The sequence below is a fragment of the Dreissena polymorpha genome, chromosome 3 (assembly GCF_020536995.1).
Source record: "Dreissena polymorpha isolate Duluth1 chromosome 3, UMN_Dpol_1.0, whole genome shotgun sequence".
In the NCBI taxonomy this organism is placed as follows: Eukaryota; Metazoa; Mollusca; class Bivalvia; order Myida; family Dreissenidae; genus Dreissena; species Dreissena polymorpha.
In genome coordinates, this window is record NC_068357.1 from 138,480,834 (window position 1) to 138,506,727 (window position 25,894).

At 34.5% G+C, this 25,894-nt stretch overlaps 1 protein-coding gene across 1 annotated transcript; it reads left to right on the forward strand.

Annotated features, from left to right (window-relative positions):
• The first annotated feature begins 1,341 nt into the window (after positions 1-1,341).
• On the forward strand, positions 1,342-24,601 carry LOC127873828 (peroxidasin homolog pxn-2-like). The gene is made up of 15 exons (XM_052417830.1): positions 1,342-1,493; positions 9,861-9,990; positions 11,319-11,442; positions 11,802-12,010; positions 12,396-12,578; positions 13,448-13,478; positions 15,518-15,633; positions 16,072-16,188; positions 19,724-19,828; positions 20,688-20,982; positions 21,436-21,627; positions 21,988-22,224; positions 22,636-22,799; positions 23,204-23,300; positions 23,955-24,601. Exons 2-15 carry the CDS (start codon positions 9,861-9,863, stop codon positions 24,130-24,132), a joined length of 2,178 nt encoding a protein of 725 aa, XP_052273790.1. The 5' UTR covers positions 1,342-1,493; the 3' UTR covers positions 24,133-24,601.
• Positions 24,602-25,894: the final 1,293 nt, after the last annotated feature.

Consider the following 25,894-nt stretch of genomic DNA (forward strand, 5'->3'; position numbering starts at 1 on the left):
GGATATTATTTGTAAAATGGTTAAATCGTAGCGATATTTTTAGCACAGACCAGACTAAGCGCGTGTACGATGCAAACTAATGATTGTAATGTTGTATACACTTAGTACACGATTATTAAATTTACAGAAGCTGTAACGAATAAACATGTGATGTGTTACTAATAAGATAGGAACTATTCACAAATATGACGATCTTGTTTTCACACAATATCTAAATTACAAGTTGTATTTAGTATATAGTCTTGCATAGATCTGTTCACAATCGCAGACAGTTTAATAGTGTCAGCAACGACATGGAATAATTAACTTCTGCTAATACTTAAGCTCATACTTAATCTAATATCAACGCTACCGGTATATATTATTGGATAATTAGAGAGTTGAAATTGTGTTCACTCTGAGTTCAATGTAAACTTTTTATCAATTATTATAGACATGCAACCCGCATACGTATCATATAGAGGAAGATCCCATGCACAACAAATACAACATTTTTGTGTTGGCCTACATTAGCAAACAATAACTCTCCCCCGCGAAATAAATAAATAAAAAACAACAACAACACAACAAGCAACAACAAAGACATGCACTCAAAGAAAATATTGTGTGATATGTAGTGCATGTGGCTTTGGGAACAATCTAATATGGATCAGTTATGTTAAAGTTGTGTTATTAACCCATGTATGCCTAGCGTCTAGAAAAAAGGCCCTGGAAAACATCGTAGACCCAGATGAGACGCCACATAATGCGGCGTCTCATCTGGGTCTGCGCTGTTTGCTTAAAGGAATTTCTGTAAGAAAAAATCTAAATAGAGAAATAAATATACTAAACATCTCTATTTTTGGAAATAAATTGATCCAATTAAGAAGGATGGGAGAGTCCACTAGGCATAAATGTTAACGTTGCCGAAACAATTGTACGGTACCCTTTAGTAAGTAAGATGCACGACAGCCCACTTGGTGCAGTGAATACTTACGCATGTCACTTTCGGCACATTTTTCCAATTGAGTGAAAAGTAGTTTTAATAAAAATATTAACAGCAATATGTGAAAAAGTTTTACTTAATATTTTCCTTAGCAACATATTTTTTTTTGTGCCAGCTTGCACATTACATTTTTTAAATAAGAATTATTGATTTTTTAAAGTAAATATATGTTTAAAACATGTTTTACAAGTTTAAATGTTATATGTAAAAAATGTGTCCAAACAATTATAAATTGCCGACAGGCATTTAAGAATTTAGTGGTTGAAACCAGACTAACCATTTCAGTTGCACAAATATAATTATGATAACGCAAATCACGATGTTTACTCCCGAATCTATCACGTATTCCACTGAAGCGTCGAAAAGTGTATTGTTAAAGTTTAGGTGGGTGGACACGACTTGGTTGGAGAAGGGACTATAAATACCAGGCGATCACACGGTTCGTGCACACACGACAGATATATCCGAAGAACAGACGTCGAGGTTGGAGCATTAGAACAAAAAGAAAGTAAGAGCTTTTGCGTATTTTTGATTGGATCATCATTATTGCGTGCGGCACGTGTTATACGTACTTTACGTACTTTAACATGGCATTTAAGAGTTGCATGACTAAAGTCGCCGGGAGTCATGGAATGTATTTGGAATGTATGTGGAATTGTTTTACTCTACAGAGAAAATTTAATGAATGTAATACATATAATAAAAAAACATTTCGATACTATAATTTGAATAAAATTAGATCATTCCTTGTTTAATACTGCAAAAGATTTATATGTATGTGGTACATATATTTGGGGTGATGACTCGCCAATATATAATATTTTAACGTTGATTTATTTGTGATGTTAGAGCATGATATATAACAACAACAGCAACAACATTTATTTCGGCAATTAGGCTACAAATAAGCGTATAGCCTACAATTAGATAAAGCAAATGGTAATTCTTCAGGTAAAGATTTCTGTGATTGTTAGTTGAATATAGAGGAAGAAAGATATTAGTATTACAGGTCAATGATCGTGAATGTAATGTAAGTGTTTGATGGTCATTGAATATTTATGTGTTAACATAAAATTAAATATATCGAAATCGCTTTTTGGTATATTGAGAAAACTATTTAGAATATATAAATATTACAATATTACAATAGTGCATGCTTTTGGCATAATGAGAAATTTTTTTTTACTATCGACATAGTAAAACCAATATTTCACATATACAATGTAGTATAAATGGTACCAATATTTCACATATACAGCATAGTATAAATGGTACATGTTATCGATGAAAAATGTTGAATAATGTACATATATATATACGTTAACATAGTAAAACTAGTATTTCACATACACACTCAACAAATAAAATGATGTATGTTATCGATGAGAAAAGTTGAATAATGTACATATATACAGACACATAACTAAGTCAATTAGTAATTCAATTTTCATTGACGTTTGAAGCAATGATAATTATTTTTTGTCAGAAAGTTACATGCTTACGAGTTCTTCTCTTAGTCTACTTGCATCGTAAATATATTTTGCAATTTGAAGTAGTTCATATTTATTTGTAGTTGACATAAGCGATTTAAATTTGGTTAATGTTGGCCATCTGCAGTAATATGATTTGAAGTAATTTCTTCTTAGATGTTAGTATAGTGGGCATGTTAACATTATGTGATATTCGCTTTCTATTAAATTATAATAGGTCTGCCAGATTGATTTATGTTACTTAACCAATTTAGTTTAAATTGATCTTATATTCTAATTGTCATGCTCTCTAGTGATATAGTAATACGTTCTTGATTAATGCATAAATTTGTTAACCCTAATTGTTCTGACATTTCTTTTATTTGTGACGCCCAATTGTTTTTGTTATAATTGATTCCGTTGTCGGCGTCGTTTTTCAATAGGGGATAAACTTGTTTTAGAATACTATTTTCATTTAAATTTAAGATTTTTATCCAATATCGGAACATAATAATTTTTCTGTGTTCATGCATCGGGATCCTACCTAGTTCTCCGCATAATCCTACAAGATTGGTTGATGTTTTTACACACAATAATATGCGTAAATTTTTTGAATGTATTAGTTCTATGTCTTTTGCTTTATGATTACCCCAAACTTCAGCAGAATAATTGAGAATTGGGGATATTAATACATCAAATAATTTGAGTTTCTCATTTAATTTAAATTCATATTGGTTGAACACGGAAAATAATTTATGCATAGCTTTTGATGCGTGTTCTGAGATGTTCTTTTGAGTTCTGTTCCAGTTTCCGTTTTTAAAGAAATTGACCCCTAAGTATTTAAAGGAATTGACAATTTCGAGCTTTTCGTTGTTTAAAAAAAAATCTATATTCGTATATCTGGTGCTTCTTTCAAAGATCATGATTTTTGTTTTTAAGGTGTTTATCTTTAATTTCCATGTATTGCGGTATATCTCAATGTCCTTTAGCAAAGATTGTAACGCGGCGGGTGAAGTCGCAAATAAAACTTGATCGTCTGCATAGAGTATTAGAAATAACTTTATTTCATTGATGGAAAATACATTGTCGATATTCGAATTGATATTGCTTAATATATCGTTCACGAACATCATAAACAGTAGCGATGAGCCGCAGTCGCCTTGTTTTACTCCTTGGTGTGAGTATAGGATATCCGATAGCTCATTATTGTTTTTCACTACAGATCTGACCGTGGAATACATCGCTTTAATAGCATAAATAATTTTCGTGCTTATATTTTGTGAAGTGAGTTTTTGCCATAAGAATGGAAGATTGATTTTATCGTAGCATTTTTCATAATCGATAAAGGCATTATATAATTTATGTCCACTGTGAAAGACTTTTGCTATTATAGCTTGTAATAGGAAAATGCAGTCAGTGGTGCTTTTTCCTTTTTGGTAACCAAACTGATTTTTAATTATATTTTCGTTTTTTTCTGTCCATTTTGTAAGACGGTTGAAAATAATTTGCGAATATATCTTGGCAAGAATGTTGTTTACTGTTATACCTCTATAGTTCTTAGCTGAATTTGGGTCACCCCCTTTAAATATAGGTACAATGTAACCTAGTCCCTAGCTTTCTGGATACTCGGCATTGTTGAACAGTTTGTTATAAAGTGTGTAGAGGTACGGGGATATGATATCAAATGCGTTTTTATAAGTTCTGCTGATATTTCATCTGGTCCGCAAGCTTTGCTGTTTTGTTGTTTAAACACTGCTTGGTGTATTTCATTTAAGGTTATTTCGCAGTCTTAATCTGCATCGTTAATTGATGTATTCTCTGCATTTTCGTTATTAAAATTTTCATTTGTGGGTTGCGTTACCCCTAATAGATTATTGAAATGTTCAAATAGGTCCGTTATATGTAGATAGTTTTTCTTTTTCTTTTTATTTGTGTAGCTTTGTTTAACTGTTTTCCAGAATTTTCTAGGCTGGGATTTAGCAATATTATCGAGTTTTTTGCTTTGGTTGATTTTATAATGATATTTGGTTCTATTTCTAATTTTATTATACATAGTTCTCCGTTGTGAAAAATGAATTCTGTTTTTGTCTGATTTACAACGGTTGAATACATTTCGTGCATTATTGAATTCGCGTTTCGATTCATGACACTCTTTGTTAAACCACGGTGGTTTTGCTGTGTACTGCGATTATGCGACTTCACATTACCCCCTTTAAACGATTTACTAAAAACTCGCGTTGCTTGCTCATGCATGAAATTCGTGAGCAGATTTACCTGATCGACCGTACCCATGCTATTTAAATCACGAAGTTTATGTAAATTTGCATTTAATGATTCTCGATAGACGTGAATTAAATCTTGGTTAAATATTAATTTCGTTTCCGTTACATTTTTCACATTATTATCTTGAACATTATCTAATATGTGATTTTTTTAATTTTAATGACAAATATAATGCAGCATGATCTGAAAAGTTATTCCAATTTAGTACTTTAAAGTCATGGAGAATATGAGTATGTTCTATATTAATAAGTAAGTAGTCTGTGACGCTGAGACCTCGTGTTGATAAGAAAGTATATTGTCCCGTTTTATCGTTTTTAAATCGTCCGTTCGCTATAATGTGACCTGTAGATTTGCATAGTGAAATCAATTTTTGTCCGTAGTTATCTATAATGCGATCAGCGTTAAGGCGAACGTTTGATTTGTGAACATTTTTGTTATCCTGCACGTGTCTCCCGTCACATTTAAGTATATATCATTGCTAATAATATCTGATAAATTTCCAGTCCTAGCATTGAAATCACCAACAATACATGTGGCCCCAAGTGGCCCATAATGTTCTATACCTTTTTCGATTTCCTCGAAAAAATCGAAGTCATGGCCTATTAACACTTTTGAGGTAACTGGTGGAATATAACATTAACAAATGAATACATATTGGTCGGTAGTTAATATTTCACTGCTTATCTTTATCCATATTATGCCATTTTTATTGTGTTCAATAACTGATCTTTTATTATATAGTTTTTTTAATGAAAATAAACGCTAAGGCCGCCGCTATAACGACCTTTCTTTGTTCCGTGACATTTGTTTCCGAAAAGATGGAAAGAGATGTATTCATTTATTTCTAGGTTAACATTCAGTTTTGAGTGTGTCCATGTTTCAGACAGTAAAATCAAGTCATGTTCTGCAATAAAGTTTAAAAAATCTTCATCATTAATTTTTCTTACTAGTCCATTCACGTTCCAAACGAGAGTTCTTAGTTCCTTCTGTTGGTCCTAGCATGTAACTTCACGGAATTGGTCGCTGCTGTTGTTGCGTACCATGTTGCGTACCATATATGTTTATTTGATAATCTTAGTTGTGTGTATATATGTGGAGGTTTTAACAGTAGCGTTGGTGATAAGAAGGATTATATTGTTTGTGACAAATTTAATAGCTGTATTGATAGCAACGATTATACTTCAGTTTGTATCCCTGACAGGGCCTCTTCAAATAAATCACTCAACAGTCACGGGATAAAATAGCTCGATATGTGTAAAGGCTTGTCTTTTCGTATTGTAAATGGTCACATCGGTAATAGTGATCAGTACACATTTTTGTCAAATAACGGCTGTCCAGTGATCGATTATCTTTTAACAAAAGAAAGTTACTTTTCACATATACAACAATTTTATATACAAAGTTTTAATGAATGGAGGGACCATGCTCCGCTGTGCTTTTCATTGTTATACATATTTCATAGCGAAGAAAGCCAATCAGGTATAAAATATAAATGGAATGACTCCCTGCGGGACCAATTTCGATCAGGGATTATTCGAAGCTTATCAACTTTTAATGATTTAATACCAATTGTCCTGACAGGGACTCAATTAATGTTTTGATTGACAAGTTTTCAAATACTATTCGCGATGTTGCAAATCCATTGTTTGCCAAAGAATGTTTTTATACACATGATGTTTATTTTGAGGGTTACAATAGGAAAGATAAAGACTGGTTTGACCATGATTGTATTGTTGCGCGTAATATGTATTTAGAAGCACTTAGATTGTTTAATGTCGACAAAAGTAATACAAACAGGTCTATTTTGTGTGATGCAAAAACTAATTACAAAAATATTGTTAGAAAGAAAAAGCAAGCTGATTATAATAAACGTATGTCCGATTTAGCAAATTTACTCAAAAGTAGGCCAAGAGACTTTTGGAAACATTTTAAATCTAAAACGGCAAAAACATCTTCCAATATTTCTCTAAATGAGTTTAACAATATTTTGAAAATTTAAGCACAGACATTTCGACTGATACGAATAATGATGCCGAATATTTTAATAGTAATTATGATTTTGATAATCCTAATAATGTTTACCCTGAGCTTGATGACCCAATTACAGTTGAAGAGATAATTAATGCTGTTAAATTATTGAAGCGGAACAAATCTTGCGGTAGTGATAATCATTTAAACGAGTATTTAATTGAAAGTGTTGATATATTAGCCTTGCATGTATACAGACTTATTTAATTGTGTATTGAACTAAGGATATTATCCTGAAAAAAGGACCGAGGGAATAATTGTCCCTCTGCACAAGAAAGGTTCAAAAGAAGATGTAAATAACTATAGAGGGATTACTTTAGTTTGCTATTTGTCTAAGCTCTTTACAACCGTTTTAAACAATCGCATTGAAAACATTTGTTATGAAAATAATAATATTTCGGACGCCCAATTCGGATTTCGGAAAGGGCGTCTACGACAGACGCAATATTCATTCTTCTATTCTTCATTCTCTTGTTCAAAACTATTTATTTGAAAATAAGAGATTATATGTTATTTTTGTGGACATGATGAAATGTTTTGATACTATATATAGGAATGCATTATGGTTAAACATGTATAAATGTGGCCTTCAGGGTAAAATTTCTTAGAATTGTTCGAGACATGTATCAAAAAGTTAAATCTTGTGTTAAGTCATTGTCTTCATATTCTGACTCCGACAGGGCGGAGTTATGTCACCCTTATTATTTTCTTTGTTTGTAGAAGATCTTGAGTTGTTTTTACAAAATGACTTACAATTCTGATTGAATATTGACGACATTGTATTGATTTTACTGTTACTTGCTGATGATATGGCTATTGTAAGTTAATCGCCCGATGAAATTCAAAACCATTTAGATAATCTATATTATTATTGTAATTTATGGGGATTGAAAGTAAATACAGAGAAAACAAAAAAAACACAACAGTATTTCGGAAAAGAGGTGGATTATTGCCAAATAAAAAATGGACCTACAATGGTCATGACATTGAAGTTGTGAATGATTTTAACTATCTTAGGGTTGTTTTTAGTTTTACTGGGAGTTTCACATTGAATCAGGAACACCTAACGGGTAAAGCATTAAAGGCAATGAATATTTTATTGTCTAAATGTAATGACTACGATTTAAAGCCGAAGATACTTTGTCAATTATTTGACGCATTTGTTTGTTCCTTTTTAAATTATGCTTCGGAAGTCTGGGGCTATATTAAATCTAAGGAAATCGAGAGAATCCATTTGAAATTTCGCAAACGATTATTAAAGGTAAAACTAAACACATGTAATGCATGTGTTTATGGTGAGCTGGGTAGATATCCCATGTAAATACATAGATATGTCCGTGTCATTAAATATTGGTTTAAGATATGTAGATCTGAAAATATCATTATTAAAACCATATATAACTTGGCCGTCTCAGATTATCATAAAGGCTGTCATAATTGGATATTTAATGTAAAAAAAATGTTTGATGACTGTGGTTTAAGTTATGCATTTGGTGATATAAATACTATAAATATTGAGGTTAACTCATTTGTAGAGGAATTTAAAGTCAGAGTTTATGATAACTTTACACAGGACTGGTATAGAACCTTAAATAACAGTTCGATGTTTGATGTTTATCGAAATTTTAAAATCAATTTTGAATATGAGTCCTACTTAGACATTCTACCAAGAAGTTTGAGATACTTTTTCACCAGATTAAGATTGTCAGCCCATCCACTACATATTCAAACCGGTCGTTATACAAGAGACGTTGCTAGCAATCAGCGTTACTGCTTGTGTTGCAATTCGACTGATATTGAAGATTAATCATTTTATTTGTATTTGCCCGGCGTTTAGAAACATTAGAAAAAATACATAAAAACATGTTATTACAAAAGGCCATCTATGTATAAATATTTAAGTTTACTGCAATCGAATAATTAAATAGAACTCATAAAAATATGTCTTTTTGTTAAAGAATAACTTAAAGTTCGAACATCTATTATTAACGCAATGATGCTTTAAATGTTCATCCTCTTTTCACTTTTTCTTTTTTTTTCTATCTTTGTTATTTTTATATTTAATTTACTTTGTTAGCTTAGTAAATAATTTGTAAATATGTGCAAAACTTTGTACCTATCACAATTGACATTGTACTGTTTTCGAAAATTGGTGCAATTTAACTGATTGTATCGTTCTTCAAAAGGTTAGTCAATTGCCAAAATAAGATATGTTTGCCCGTCTTCTAAAGATTTTATTTATCTAGTGACCCATGTGTGACATCGGCCAGAACAATGTTACGTGTCCGATTGTGGTCACGTACACCGAAATCTTCGGTGCGAGACTCGTTTAATGAATATGAATATGTGATGGCATTAATACAGTTTTATACAACAGTTGCTATTAAATAAATCATGTTCAAACCAATAAACACGACCATGTATCTGCGGAGCCACCTCTTTTGAATGAGAATTGATAAACGTGTCGATGATACTTCCGAGGTTGAGCTAAGGACGGGAAGTTTTTGAAAGGTCGACCGAATATAGAAAGTGAGTCGGTTGTATGTGTTGTTGTTTTTTTACAATAATTCGCCTTGATTAAAAAATGGATATCTTAGGGCATATTTCATTTTTTAATCTCAATTATAAGTCATCTATAACCTTAAAATCCAGTTGTGGCTTGGCGGAGGGGCCCATGTGCTCCACTGTGTGTTTGTGTTAAATAAACTACTCTGTTAGACTTGCAAATTCTCGATTGCATAAAAACATAATGATTAAAGTAACACAAGTAATCAAAATCAACGAATATTTCGCAAAATGTTTCGTAAATTAAAGTAGACCCATACATTTTCCTTATAGAATTGGCCAAAATTTCAACGCTATAATGTGGTATGTTAACAAGATATCCGACCATTTACGAGCGAGCGCGAGCCTGGCTTCGGGTAGTTCCGAAAGAAGGACGTATTCATAAGAACTATGTCGTGCTTGCGAAGAATCTGCCCGAGGTCAGCCTCGCGTTCGCTCGTAAATTTTCAAAATTCCTGAACATGTTTAATAAAATATGGTATGATATGACAACTCGTGCCAGATCCTATATATCCTTATTATGTTTGAAGATGATCAGCGCAGCCCTATGGCTGCTGGTGTGTGTGGCGCTCGCCCCGGGGGGTCGGGCCAATCCTGCCTCACCAGTGAGGGACGTCGTTGCCCATGCGGTGAAGATAAGCCATTTTCGTACAAAGAGTGGTGAGTGATATGTTTTGTTCGTACTATAGACCAAAGCGACATACTATTATTGTGTACGAATATGGAAACGATGTTTGCTTTATTTGCGTTAAGCTGGTTCTCCGCATCGCCGTTAGAAAAAAATGAGGCGCGTTCTGAGAAAACTGGGCATAATGCATTTGCGTAAAGTGTCGTCCCAGATTAGCCTGCGGAATACGCACATGCTAATTAGGGACGACACTTTCTGCTAATATGAAATTTCTCGTTTAAATGAAGCCTCTTCTTAGCAAAAATTCAATTTAGGCGGAAAGTGTCGTCCCTGTTTAGCCTGTGCGGACTGCATATTCTAATCTGGGACGACACTTTACGCACATGCTTTATGCACAGTTTTCTCAAATGTGTGACAGGCGTTAGGTTATTTGAATTTTCCGACAACTTTGAATTTGCCTTCTTAGCAAACACAGGTTTAAAATGTAAGCGCAAATTGCTTGCATGCATTTAATGCTCTTAGGTTGTTCTTTTGCAGAAAGTTTTTGAGTTTATTGAAATATTATGGCGAGGAGTTGATTTAAACTGCTTTTCAATGTAACAATTACTAAATGTATAAGTGCAATAACTAAAACTTGTCATTAGCACATTGTGGGTTTTGTGGTGCAATCTTACATCGTTCAATTTGGGTATGTTTAATTGTGCATGTCAGCCATTAAAGTTTGAAGAAAGATCAGAATGAAACCAACTTAGTTTTAAGGCTTAAAACAAACAACGTCATTAGCAAGTAGCACATGTATACCACTTCTTTATTAAATAACGCGTACCACTTCTTTAGTGAATCAAGTGCACCACTTCTTTAGTGAATCAAGTGTACAACTTCTTTAGTGAATCAACTGTACCACTTCTTTAGTTAATCACGTGTATCACTTCTTTAGTGAATCAAGAGTACCACGTCTTTAGTGAATCAAGTGTACCACTTCTTAAGTGAATCACTTGAACCGTTTTATAGTGAACCACGTGTAAGACTTCTTGAGTGAATAAAATGTACCACTTTTTTAGTGAATTAAGTGTTCTACTTCTGTAGTGAATCAAGTACTTTGCAATCTATTCTTTCAACTTATTTATATCATTAAAAATAACTCAAGTCTACCGTCATGCCACCAAATGTGTACACAAAATTAATAATGCATTATAAGCGTCATGAACCAATTAGATACATGCTAAAGGATAAATCATTTACATTATGTAAATAGTTTGCTACATTTAAGAAAATGCATTACACAGTAAGATACATCAAAGATATATCTCCAGTTTTAATGAAATAATGTCCTAAGCGGAAATAAATATTTTTTCTCCAGGCGGCACCACTAGCAATTTCGGATGCCCGCTACGAAACGTTCACCAACGACAGCGCCCCACCGACGCCGCCTCCGACAGGTCGATGACAACCATGATGACCGCCGCGCGCATTCTCCGGGAAGAGTACGATGCTCTGGCCTGACCGCTTGGGCTTTATAATAACTAAAATACCAACATATACAAAAAATACCTCAATGCATATAAAGTGGAATCATTTCTAATGAAACAAAAAAGAAGTTGGCTTCATAACAAAATTATTCGTTTATAAAAATAACCATAATTCTGTTAAGGTTGAAAATCGCTTGAACGATAATTTTGAAAAAGTCAATATTATCTTTACCATTAAAAATCGTTTCGATTACCGCTCATGTGATGTGTAGTGATTGGTATTTATGGTGCAATAAATTGATATAATATATTTTTATTCGAAATTTTGTTTGTTGTATGTTTGCATTGTGTTTATTTTTCTCGCGACCTTATAGGGGCTTCAGTTTAGAAGATCTTCAAAGTGAGGCTGTGGTGTCGGAGTTCTCTCGCCTTCTCACCGACCTTCCTGGATGTCCTAACACGACGGTCATGTGCAACGCCGACGACAGATTTCGGTCCATTAATGGCACGTGCAACAATCTGAACAACCCCACTTGGGGAATGGCGGGAGCGGCCCAGCGGCGTCTACTTCCGGCAGCATATGGTGAGGAAAAGATTAACACCCTTATTCCACGTCGTTGCATGATTTATCTCCATTGGTAATCGTATGAACAGCCTTAGTGCTTTTAATCACCCCAAATCTAGATGTATAACATTGTTAAGTATGTAAAAAGCCGTCACTGTGTCCAAATAAATACTATTCATTTCCAAATCGCTGTTTTACTACGATTGAAATACTCCCGTTCTTTTACCCGCTTTTTCTGTTTACCTAATGCCGTAACAATATATTCAGGTGAATAACTAATACCAATTAACACCCCCCACCCCCGACCCCTACCACCCCCCCCCCCGTCCGCAAAATTGCCAAACATCAATAACCAGCAACAAAAATATAACATTCACTTGTTCGTTTATTATGCGACTGTAAGATGACGGGTTGAACCTCCCCCGGTCGCTGGGTATTGATGGAAAGCCTCTTCCGTTCGCGCGAAAGGTCAGCAACGCAGTCCACAGGGGTTCGCAGCAGCTAAAGTCGCCGAAATTGACCTTACAAGCCTTTCAGTTTGGTCAATTCCTAGACCACGACTTAATAATAACCCCGCTGAGCAATGGTAAGTTTTTTCGTATCGATGATTACTTACCCTCGATCGGTGTTTGTATTGTAAAACACGTTGAAGGCTAACTTGTGAGTTATGAGTATCACCTCAATGAGAAAGAGTAGTCGCCTCAATGAGGAAGAATAGTCACCTCAATGAGGAAGAGAAGTCAACTCAATGAGGAAGAGTAGGGTATACTAAATACTATATGATCATCTCAATGAGGAAGAGTAGGGTATACTAAATACTATATGATCATCTCAATGAGGAAGAGTAGGGTATACTAAATACTATATGATCACCTCAATGAGGAAGAGTAGGGTATACTAAATACTATATGATCATCTCAATGAGGAAGGGTAGGGTATACTAAATACTATATGATCATCTCAATGAGGAAGAGTAGGGTATACTAAATACTATATGATCATCTCAATGAGGAAGAGTTGGGTATACTAAATACTATATGATCACCTCAATGAGGAAGAGTAGGGTATACTAAATACTATATGATCACCTCAACGAGGAAGAGTAGGGTATACTAAATACTATATGATCACCTCAATGAGGAAGAGTAGGGTATACTAAATTCTCCGTAAACAAACATTTGTCATACGAAGTGCTTTTCACAATTGAACAAATGCCAGACAATAATGCATTCATTGTCGTTATGGTTTCGACATTTTCCATGTGCAATTTCTATTGCCGTACGTTAATATAACTTAAAGGGTAAGTTTTTTTCCCGTTTAGCTAACTATTTCTGTAGCATGATTGTTTAAATGTCTTCATTCAAGGATTGAACCCAAAGATAAATGTCACTCTCTTGATAATCTCTTGTTTGCCTTAAACATATACCAATACATATCGCTTCCATATTGTTTCAGCCGTGGATGATTGCTGCGCAAATAACGACGAGTAAGTATAATCACGTTATTTAATCGAAATGCATGCACGCCCTTCTGCTTAGGTCATTGCTATGTCGTTGTGTAAATGATAAACGCATACTTTGAAATTTTTTGGTTTTGTTTGCTTTTTGTAGCTCTATAGTTTGTAGTACATTATTAAATCGCTCACGCTCAGTTGTATGATGATATATATCCTCACATTATAACCATGATAACGACTATCGTAAAATCGCGTAATTATTATACTCCAGCACAAGATAAAATCAAGAAATAGTACCGTGAACGTTCATCGGTTTATAAATTCATCGACATAATGTGCAGTGTAGAAAAACAATACCATGATTTCAAAGTTTTCGCCCTTTGTCAATGTTATTGACTGTGTTCTCTCCGTGGTTTTGCAACTATTGACTCACCAAATATGCGATTCGCACCTTATGTGATAGTCGATGCTTTAAAACATTTTCCCTCTAATCACGTCGTTAAGTTAATCTACGTTCTGCTATGCTGAATCAGCTCATTAACCATTATAAGTGTTAATAGTGACGTCATTAACTTACATCTACTCTGAATTAATCATAGATGTTAGCAAAAATGTCATTTACATATTTTTAAGACAAATCACGTGATGTAGTCTTGCCCTCTTCCAAATAAGCTAAACGACATATATCTTGTTAACATTCGCGATGTTTTTATATAAAGTGTAGTTGCCTCATCAAACACTTGACTGAACTAACCCCACATGTTAACCAAGATTTAAGTTTAACTACAATGTTAGACTAAATACTGAAAGAGGTATAAGTAATATAATGATCACATTTTGCTTTGTAGATGAATAATTAAGAGATGCAATTTGTATCATTAAGATACAGCGAAATAATTGGAAAGAAAAACACAACCAATTAAATTGTTATATGCAAGTAGTTCGACAGACTTCTAACACAACTATCTCAGTATCCATTACATAAATGAGTTGCAGCCAATTTTGTCGGATACTTGTATAGTTACATATTTTATAACCTTAGAGTGCCAATAGTAAGTACAGCAGGTATCACCGTTTGGCTTCAAGAAACTTCCGTTCCATTAAACTACAAATAAGTATTTCAAACTTTTTATGCCCCATGTAGGGTGGCATATAGCAGTTGAACTGTCCGTCAGTCTGTCCGCCCGTCCGTCCGAAAACTTTTATATTGGCCATAACTTTGCAATATTGAAGATAGCAACTTGATATGTGGCATGCATGTGTATCCCATGAAGCTGCACATTTTGAGTGGTGAAAGGTAAAGGTCAAGGTATCCTTCAAGGTCAAAAGTAAAAAAATACAATCCAATGGAAGTAATAAGCTTTAAAAGGGAGATAATTACTAAACCTGCCAAATGATATATTGAATTTTTATTTCAAAGCGGCGCAATATTGGGAATTGTGTTTCTGACAAACACATCTCTTGTTTTGTATGTTATTCATCAAATGGTCGCTGTATCTGTGCGGTTTCGGGGATTGTGCTGCATTGGTCGCGAGCACAATTTTATATCAATATATGTTTGTAGAGTGAAATGCCGCGTTTTTTACATGCTTATTGCGCTCAGCGTCTGTGCGGTGTTCATGGACCGATAAATTCCTGTTGCTTGCAAGGAACCTCACTTAAGATTCCCAAGGTTGAGGATAACTATACGTATTGCTACTTCTGGCTTTAAAGAGTTAGCATTTTCCTTTGAGATATCCATTTACATAAGTCGTGAGCTTAAGATTATGTTTTATTCAATGAAAGTTCATAAACGCATAGAACTTTGTGTTCTTAAAAGCACGATATATATTTTAGTATAAACAACGTTATTTTAGGTAAAGAGCATTTGCCTGGCTTTCTTAGCATCAAAACAAAAAAAATACATCTTTACAAAAAAACAGGTTTTGAAATATATATTGAAGTGCTATCGCCATTTATTGAACATGAAGCTGTACAAACATTAAAGCATATAAAACGCGCTGCTTTTCAAGAGCAATATTCTCTGTTCAACTATTCATGAAACTTTTCGTCTTTAAACCTACCTTCAGTCTCGACAATTGCTTCAACATCAACTTTGCCGAAGATGACCCTTACTTGGCTCGGTTCAAGGCCGGATACTGCATGGAGGTCCCGAGGTCATCTGGGGTCAATTGCAAGTCACCAGGTAGTACAGATAATCCTTCGTCACATATATAACCTTTATCGTGTTTCAAATTATATGACTGATTGTACATTTTTGCCCATATGCAGTCGCATGCATCGTATTTGCGGAATTATTTTCAATATTTAGTTGTTGAAGTACTCTCAGTAGCCGTAATTTTTGACACCGTCGTAATTGTAATATTATTAATTATAGTAATTGTAGTCGGTGTCGAAATTAATATGAGTCGTAGAAATCTTATTAGTAGAATATGTCTTGTTTTATTTCCGAAGTTGTTTTAGTTGCAACACCATCATTATCATAATTAGTAGCAGCAATAGCAACAGAGCAGCCGATGTTGACAACCTCGTCATCGTACTATCCATAGTCGTTGTATTTTTGTAGTCATTCAAGTTTTTCAGTCAATATGTGTCGTCACTTTATTTTGTATTTGTATTTTAGCTGACGCAACTGTAAATCAGCGTCAGCAGATCAACGATATAACGTCATACATCGACGCTTCCAACGTCTACGGCTCTTCTGACGAGCGACTCTCGTCCTTGCGAGATGGGACTACACGTACGTATGACGTCATGAAAATATACCTGACTTCCGGTTGTTGGACCCCCGTTTATTCGTCATTTAACATGCTTGTGTTAGAAAGTTTTAGGATTTAGGTGAATTATTTTAGTTTATGGTTGAATTATATCATTAATCTTCAGTAAATACCATACATAAATCGCTTAAAACTCAGGGATTCAAATCAAAGGATATATATGTTTTAACGCAGTTCTTTAGCACTAACTTTATGTTAATACTTGTAAACAGAACAATTGTGGTGATGTCATAAATACAAATATTAGTTTGGTTTTCACGAATAACAACATATTTCCTCTAGAGCCTATATGAAATGTTCCGAGCATGCAATTCGAAAAGTCTAAATAGTTGTATAGAGTTTATAAATGTATAATATATAGCATATTGCAAAGTATACGTACCTGGGTGCAGATTCACGTGACTTTGTGAGGTTCCCCCTTTTAAATTTAATGGATGTTAACACGACGATAAGTGGTGCTTTATTTCAAATAGCATTTTGTAGCAATATTTCTTAAGAATTTCAACTAGTGCATTAAAGACAGTTTTTGACGGAGCTGCGAAGCAGCTCGTCTAAGTTATCATACCATGAACACATTCTTAATAGTGGCGACCTATGAAAAAGACCGAGCCAGTCCGATTGAGATAGCTCAATTTTTCTAATCGGCATGCATCGCTGATTATCATTGATAAAGATAAATATTAATAGACCAGCATATTCTGGGGAAACAGATTCAATAAGTGTATCAAAACGTAAGTTTTAAATTGGTAACTTAACATCCATTTTATCTTTATGGACCAATGAAACAACTATATATTTTCTCTATAGTGTTTAATATTTTTTCTCGATTTTGCAAATTAATTGCGAATGAAAACATGTGCAAATTGTAAACGCTGCACTGCTATGATCTATATTGATAAAACATTTCTTTGCGTAGTTGCATGTCCCGCTAGCGCAGTGGTAAGCACGTACGCTTTTTCACCTCTACGACACCGGTTCGATTCCCTCTCCCGACGAAATGGTTTTTTGTTTGTTTTGTGGTCACCATACCGGACAGGTGAGGTTTTCTCCGGATAATCCTATCCCCCCGCAGCACAAGACCATATCAAAAATGAAAAAGTATTTCAGTAAAAAAATAAATAGCTGGAAATTGCAGCTATCATTTAAAATTTGTCCTAACTGTCGTCAGTCTATGCTTATTAGGTAGGAGTGCTGGACACACTCCGGGTCCCAACATTATGCAGCCTCAGGCGCGGTGGTAACTCATAACCTTGGAAATACACAAATACACACTGGGTGCAGCCTAGGCGCGTATAGACTTAAAAAAAAAAGGAAACAAACTCACGTGCGGGCACAATCATTTCAAATTTACATATTTAATACGATATTCTAACAGAAATTACACAACCACCTAAGTGTAAATACCATGTTTGATAATTCGTTCGTTTATTAGATTTCAGCATATACATGCATAAGGTCATATCGCTTTGGTTAGTTAACTTATCCATATGTTCCTTAGCGAACTCGGGTAGTCAAGTGCTCTTACGATTGAGCTCACCTGGTCCGGCTATGTGCTCATACCTACTTTTGAGAATAATCATTAAAGTATTGCCAAACTAAATGAACAAACATGCCTATGCGTTTTGAACTTAAATTAACAAACAATATTCAACAGCAAAAAAGCATATCTCCATGTCCATGGGCATGTGAAATCACGTCCGTACATATAACATTATTAAATTAAGAACGTAAACAATGAAATAAAGGTAGGGTGTGATGTACATGTGTTATTAACGCTCATGTCATGTTTTGTAAATATCTGCTGAAACGAAATTTAATAACCCACAAACATATTATTGTAATAGAAAGTTTTTACGAAAAGTGGTACAGAAAAATACACGCCGATTATCTTTTTAAAGATATTTCTTGTTAGATTTGATCGAGAATGTAACCCGCCTCCCAGTTTCGCTGAATGAGTCAAGTTCCCCACGGGAACTACTTCCCCGTACCCCCAATTGTTTTTTCGCACCCAAAATGTTTCGTTCCCAAATTTTGTTCGTACCCAATTTTGTTCGTACCCAGAATGTTCGTATCCAATTTTTTTTGGTACCCAAAATGTACGTACCCACATACACAATTTTGGTGATATAGATAAACTTAAATTTTGATGCTTTTATATCCATTCTTTTCAAAAGTATCGTCACACCAGTACTTTGATTTTTTCTGCTGCGAATGGTTATGTGTAATACATCAGAATTACTTTATTTAATAAGCCGGTGTACTTGGTCAAATTTCGATTTATACTACACGGCTATGCTTCACGGAACGTGGAATTTTGTCACCGATTTCAGATGTGTTCAATGATTTTTTAATTATTATACCTTAAGATATCTGATCAAATTGCAAGAACAACCGTCTTTTATGCATTACAGATTTGTGCAAATGTATTTCAATAACTTGAGATATTTGCTAAAATAAAGTTCTTAACGGTGTGATTACATACTATTCAGCCAGTGTGTTAAGCCCTGAAAACCCCGTTTATTCTGCACCCCGTGTACAACATTGGCGAGTGTATGTTGGTATTATGCAGCGCTAATAAAAATATTTGATATTTTAAAGAACGTATTCAAATATAATTTATGTTCAATTTATATAACTTTTTAAAGCGGGTTTATACGATTTCGATGTCAACATTTTATTCTCGCAATATTTAACCAACATATGAATGTGAACAAGGGGTATTTAATAAGAATTAATTTTCAATGTTTACATACATTGTAGCACTATCAATGGAGTACTGTTCACTTCAGTAAAATTGTATAACTTGTGAAATTCATAACCAGCAAGTTACGGCCGATAAAAACATGTTGACTTGTATTTGTTGTAAAGCTAAATTGTGTATATATGTCGCATGAATGAATCAGCACAAACCTATTGGGATTTATCAACAGCGAACATGTCTTTTTTATATAAAGGGTTTATATACTGTTCGAAAGAAAATTATTTGCAATTATATTAAACCTTTATATTTTGATTTATTTTCTGGTACTATTTCTTATGAACGTGTACTTAAGTGTATTTTAGTTTTTTTTATCATGTTTTCAATTGTATTGAAAACAACCCATTACTCTTCACAACTAACATATAATTATGTTCATTGCCTAAACAGGTATTATTCTATTTAGAAATTTCAACACAATTTAAATAATTATTTGTATTACAAATATATAATAATAGGGATTTAGTAATACATGACAGATCCAGTTCCCAAGGTTGTTGCTTCTTTTCATAGTACACATGAACGTAATTATCATATTAGCAGCGTCCTTCGCTGCTCTATTTATAGCATGGTTAAAAAGCTTCCATTAACGCCGTATTGTACTATGAGTTCTAACATGACTTATTATAGCATGTATACAAGGCATAAGTTAACAAAAAGCGCACATGGAGGTCTATTTTTTATCCTAATAGAAAATATAATACAATTGAAGACCAGTTTAATTGTTTGTTTGTTTATAGCGTTCTTGAAGGTCGCCCTGGGCGCAGATGGGCCTCGTCTACCGAACGGTGATGATAGAACGTGCCGTTCTGACGCGGCAAATGGGATACACTGCGGCCTCGCTGGTGAGAGTCATTTGTTTTGTTTATTTTGGAGTCTTGTCATCAAGGATTTCGTTAAAGCATTTTAAAACTGAGTATAATCTGAACATACATACCATTCAGAGTCCCGTTTACACATCAGGAGGTATTGGATCAGATTAATGAGAATTGCAACCCTGAATTGTTTGTTGATATGTTAATCGTAAAATGAAGTAAAATGCACATCCTTATACCTTATACGTCTCCTAATTAAATAACAAACACAACGCTTTAAATTGAAAATACAGCTTGTATTTTGGAATCTATGCGTACGACAAGAAGACACGTTTATAACGTATGACAATAAACAAATGTGAACATTTCACATTTTGATATAGATTTCATAACTCATTCATGAACTAAAGCTCATACAGTTTACACGAAAAAAATATAAAACATACCATATTCCTGAATATAATTATTTTCATTAGAAAACTTGTCAATATTATATATCCAATAAAATATTAGAAAAATTTACGTGTTATCTAGTTCGTATCGCAAAGCCGAAATGCTATTCCACGAGCATATTGACCCGCCAATACAATACACTGAGCGAACCCTACAGGAGACTTTCGTATGCAAAGGATAATCATTTCCTCTTCCTTCATTATATTCATTTGAGTCTCGTTTTGCGAAACCTCGGCTTAATGCATGTACGTAAAGTGTCGTCCGAGATAAGTATGTGCAGTTCACTAATGTTTATCAGGGAAGAGACATTACCCTATAAAGTGTCTCGTAATTGATGAATATATATATATATATATATATATATATATATATATATATATATATATATATATATATATATATATATATATATATATATCATGCGCGTTATATTAAGGTGATGTTCGCGTCAACGTATATCCTACTCTGATGTCATACCACAACGTGTTCATGCTCGAACACAATCGTCTAGCGCAGCGTCTGCGCCGAGATATTCCAAATGATGAGGAAGCGTTCCAGCAGACGAGAAAACTTTTGATCGGAATCATGCAAAAGATCGTTTACGACGAATTTCTCCCATCGTTCCTTTCACCGGAAGCGATGAAGAAGTATCAACTTTCCAGTTCGAATATGTACAAATACGACTCGAAACTGGATGCCACCATCGCCAACCCTTTTGGAATAGCGTATCGGTAGGTTACGGTTATAGTTGCACCTAATTGTCTACATTCATAACAGATATGTGCTGATTTTGGTAGTTTATCGATTTTAATACGCGATATAAAATAGTATAAAATTATAAAATAGTATAACAAAAATAAGTTGGGCCGTATACTTTTTTCAAGTTTTTATAACGATTTATAAATATTCTTACATGATTATTCTCAATTGTACACGCATTCACTCATAACCTCTTAATTATTCGTAAAAAATAATCTTTTCCAGACAAAAAGTATCAAAAGAAAACTGCATAGTTGCGCCTTACTCACCAAAATATACCGTACACAGAATTTGCCAGTCGGCCTGAATAACAATTATCACACAACAATTGAGTACGCGAATAGTTTGCATAGTGTCTGATTTTCAATAGCATACTTTCGCACCTGATATAGTAAGTATGTTCGCATGTTTATATTCTTTTGCAGCATGGGGCACTCATGGATCCCCACGTTAGTGTCAGTTTACACAAAGGACTTCAAATTGTTCTTTCAACAATTCTTGAACGAGACTTTCTTTGACCCGACCTTGACCTACATCGAGTCTGTGAACGGAGCTCCATCTGGGATGAAGGGACTTGCGTACGCGATGTCGGCCCTCGAGTCATCCGAAACAGATAGGTACATGGCTGTTCCTGTATGATGTTAAATGTCAGTAGATATGTGTGCAATACAATATACAATAGTTGCTGTTTTGCAACAACGCATAGCATATCTGAACTATATTGTATACTTGTCCATATGTTACAGTAGGCTTAGCTAACTAGACTCATATACGTTTTGTTTAAAATTATCTTTATTTAAATAATCATTACATGTTAAGACATTTCATGTAAACAAAGAAACACTCTGCCATGTAAATAATAATTATTGAAATGAGACTAAGCAGCAGTCTGTATAGTACTACTGTTTAAATAGTCGTTTAATAGGGGAGAAATACTAATTCTGCGAGAATGTCTTTACTGAACATCTTCATTTTAGAACCATTGAAGACGTCGCGCGCAACACGCTGTTCGTCAACCCCGTAGCCGATACTTCCTTCGATCTGGCATCCTTGAACATCCAGAGAGGTCGCGACCACGGACTCCCCTCCTACAACGAGTACCGGAAGTACTGTGGGCTGTCGGAAGTTACGTCATGGAGCACCTCAGCTGCGCTTGGAGGACTTGTTAATCATGACGCTGACGCAATCATAAAGCTCGAGGCGGCAGGATACAGGTACAGTAAAATAATTATAGTCCCTGGTGATCTGGAATTCTCGAACATTGGTGTCGCGCATATTACAAAAGGTTACTATTGGAAGAAACCATACACACAGAATTAATTAACACGTATACATTCCACCTTTGCAATTTCATTATTTTTGGACCGGTGGAGTTGCGTCATTTCCAAGTTATATAATTGTTTTGTCAATATGTGTAGGACTTTTATATAAAAAAATAAGCTTTTACTGTAATTTACTGTTATAAATACAATGTACATCAACGAGCATGTAAACAAGCGCACCTTGGTTTGTTGTCACATTGATGTTCACATATGGGGAGATTTTTTTAATATAAACAGTGGAATGTGGGGGCATTTTTGTTCTAATGATATTTATCCAGTTTTCCTATACGGCGACCTGTTCAGTTCTCCAAAAGACATAGACCTTTTCCCCGGGGCCCTGAGCGAGAAGCCTGTCCCAGGTGGAGACCTTGGACCAACCATGGAGTGCATCATTGGAGACCAGTTCCACAGAGCAAAGTTCGGAGACAGATTCTTCTATCAGAATCGAGGGACAGGATTTAACGAAGGTATGCATATCAATGTTCGAAATGTGTTAATACGAGGCACTACAATTAAAAGATCGATGTCATCTTTAAAAGAGGAATTTGTATAATCGACTATTACAATGAATTTCGTCCATGTACATCTAAGCTCATTGCCCTTATTAACAAACCATACATTAAAACTTTGTTTTAAAGCTATTTGGTACTTATTTATGTTTGGTCAAGCAAGATAACCATTATATCTTCATTCAATTGAAAGTACTTGTACCGGTATATAGTATTATCTCACCGACAATTTAGATGTTTAGACAAATATCTTTGAGTGGAAATAACATATATAGGTGGTATTGTATTCGCGATTTCAAGAATAAGGCTAAAAAGAGTGGTGTTTCAATGCTAGTATACATACATATTGTTTGGAATTCTAGCGCAACAGGCCGCCATTCAGAAGTACAGCCTGGCCTCTCTGCTTTGTAGAAACTACCAATTCGACAAGGTCCAGTTCCCGAACGTCTTCAGACTCGCGTAAGTTTGGCGTTACACATCGCCGTTCTATGGCGTTAAATTGCGTCTTCAATCGACGAAACACTTTGCCTTTGATACAAATCTTGCCATTTAAGCCATCGTAAATTGTATAAAGTACAGCAGTTCAATTTAAATGTTAATTTGCTTTTATGGCAAAACAATTGACCTCAAAGAACGTCCACACGTTCGTTTTCAATAACGTTAATCATTCCCTTTGAATGGCGTAGCACAGTATCAATACAAGTCCTATGTTGTCTCCTCAACCTCGTTTTCTCAACAGGGTACCAGTCAAAAAGCAATTACGCGTTATTGTACTCTAAATCGCCATCAAAACTCCGTCTAATTCGTGTTTTGTTCGTATTTAAAAAAATCACTGACCCAATATGGGAACCAATGGTAGTTAACAAATAAATATAGGATTTTAAATGGTTGATTCTTGTTTTTCCCCCTAGATAACAGGGTTTATAAAAACCTCTTCTGGAGTAAGGTTTCTAATACATATAAATAACATTTTCTCTGAGCATGGATAACGCAAATATATATATTAGGCATTCTTTAACACCAAATAAAACTCACCGATACGCAACGTGCGTTATATTACAGGTCTTGCTTGTATTCTTTATACGCTGTCATTGCAATATTATCGACTTTCAGCGATCCACTTAAACGCTGCCATGACATCAATGACCTCGATATTGGGCCCTTCCGTCCGTCGACTGGCGGCGGGGACGGCGGTAACGATGGACATGGTGACAGAGGCGGTGGACACGAGCACCATCCCCGACGAACCTTAAACGACATTATTGACGAGATCTTTGAACAACAAGAGTAGCGGCCGCGAAGGGGGTTTATTTCGTTAAAGAAAAATATACTATTAAAAAAAGAACACCCACACCCACTAGGTTTTTCTTTATTTGTTATTGATATTTTTAATAAAGTTAATGAAGTTTTTAACTTAACGTGTTAAGGAATCGATACGAGCTTAGTAAATCATATATATTAAAAGTATTTACGTGTAATCTTAAACCTCTTTTTAGTGTAAGTAGTTGCACTTGTAATTACTGACGAAGTACATGTATAAAATACTTCGTTCAATGACAACCAAACCAAATATCAATGAAACATACAAAACGCCTATTTTGTTTCTAATTTAAAGAGTATTCAATATAAGAAAGTAGGATTTTAGACATAGTTTTTAGAAACAATATACAATACGTAATTTTAATAGACGGTGTTTTGATGTATACATGCAGAAATACTATTTGACTGTTAGATATGTAAAGTATATAGAACAAAGTGAGTTACGCATGAAATAAATATTTTTGTATTCAATATAAATGTTTGTTTTTAATGTAAGTTATTTTGTTCAGTTTTCGCGTTGCCCAAAATGTGCACTGATTCAACGGAATGCATTGAATACAATAATTGAGTCCCTAACAGATTGTGACTGAGTCCCGGGGTTAGAACTCTTTATTAGAATAGTTTAGTTACGTGCTTCAGTAACTTTAAGGGGCCTTTTCATGTTTTGGTAAATTGACAAAATAAAAAATATCGTTTCAAATTCGCAAATTTTCGTTGTACTTATGATATGTGTGAGGAAACAGTAATACTGAAGATTTATCATGCTTTGAAATATCCATTATATGCATTTGTAACGTGATTAATTGATTCGAGTTCACATATTCGGGGAATAGCCTTACATCGTTAAACACGTCAGTGTATTGGTACTGAGGTTTTGCTTTTTTTTCAATGTATTAATATCTATAATGCGTACCTGAAGGCATGTTATACATGCCATGTTGATATTATATCAACTGTCAGGACTTCGTTGTTCGTCCAACTTTATGTGAATTTTTTTTTTCAATTATTGATGGTTTTATTTCAATGATCACTTGCTTAGTTAGCTATTAATTCATGCCTGTTGGCGCTTCTACGCCAGCCCTTTTAAATCCATTCATTTGTTATGGTTTTCTTCTGTCTCACAAATGAACTTGGAGATTTTGAGAGCGAACATACAAATTCTCCACTTTTATGATATGTTTCGTTTTAAGAAAGTCTCTTCGAAGCAAATATCTGCACATGCTAATCTGCAACGACACTTTACGCACATCCATTAAACCCCCTTTTCAAAAAGCACGACTAAATTATAAATAAATTAAGTAAATTTAATAAGTTTAAAGCTTAATACTACTACTACTCCTACTTGTCTTAATGCCGGGCTAAGCGTTTATTTGTCAGTCAGCGTTCTGCTGATATATGGCTGGCATGCATGTGCACTGACCCGGGATCGAACCCGGGACCTCTTGATTTTAACGCAAGCGCCTTATCCACTGAGCTCCGGAGGCACATCATATTAGCTACAATATGCTTCCGCACTAATTTCTTCTTTGCATACACATCTTATTTGCATACCTTTTACGAGAAGTCCAACTTTGATGGAGTGAGGATTTCAGTTTATTTTTTTTAAGGGGCGCTTATGTGTTAATAACCGAATATTAAATTTGCGAACAGTGGACTCTGGGTTTATGTGTGATAGTTCGTTATTTTATTGTATTGAGGTCCTTGTGCCGAATCGTCATTTTGTTTAACCACAC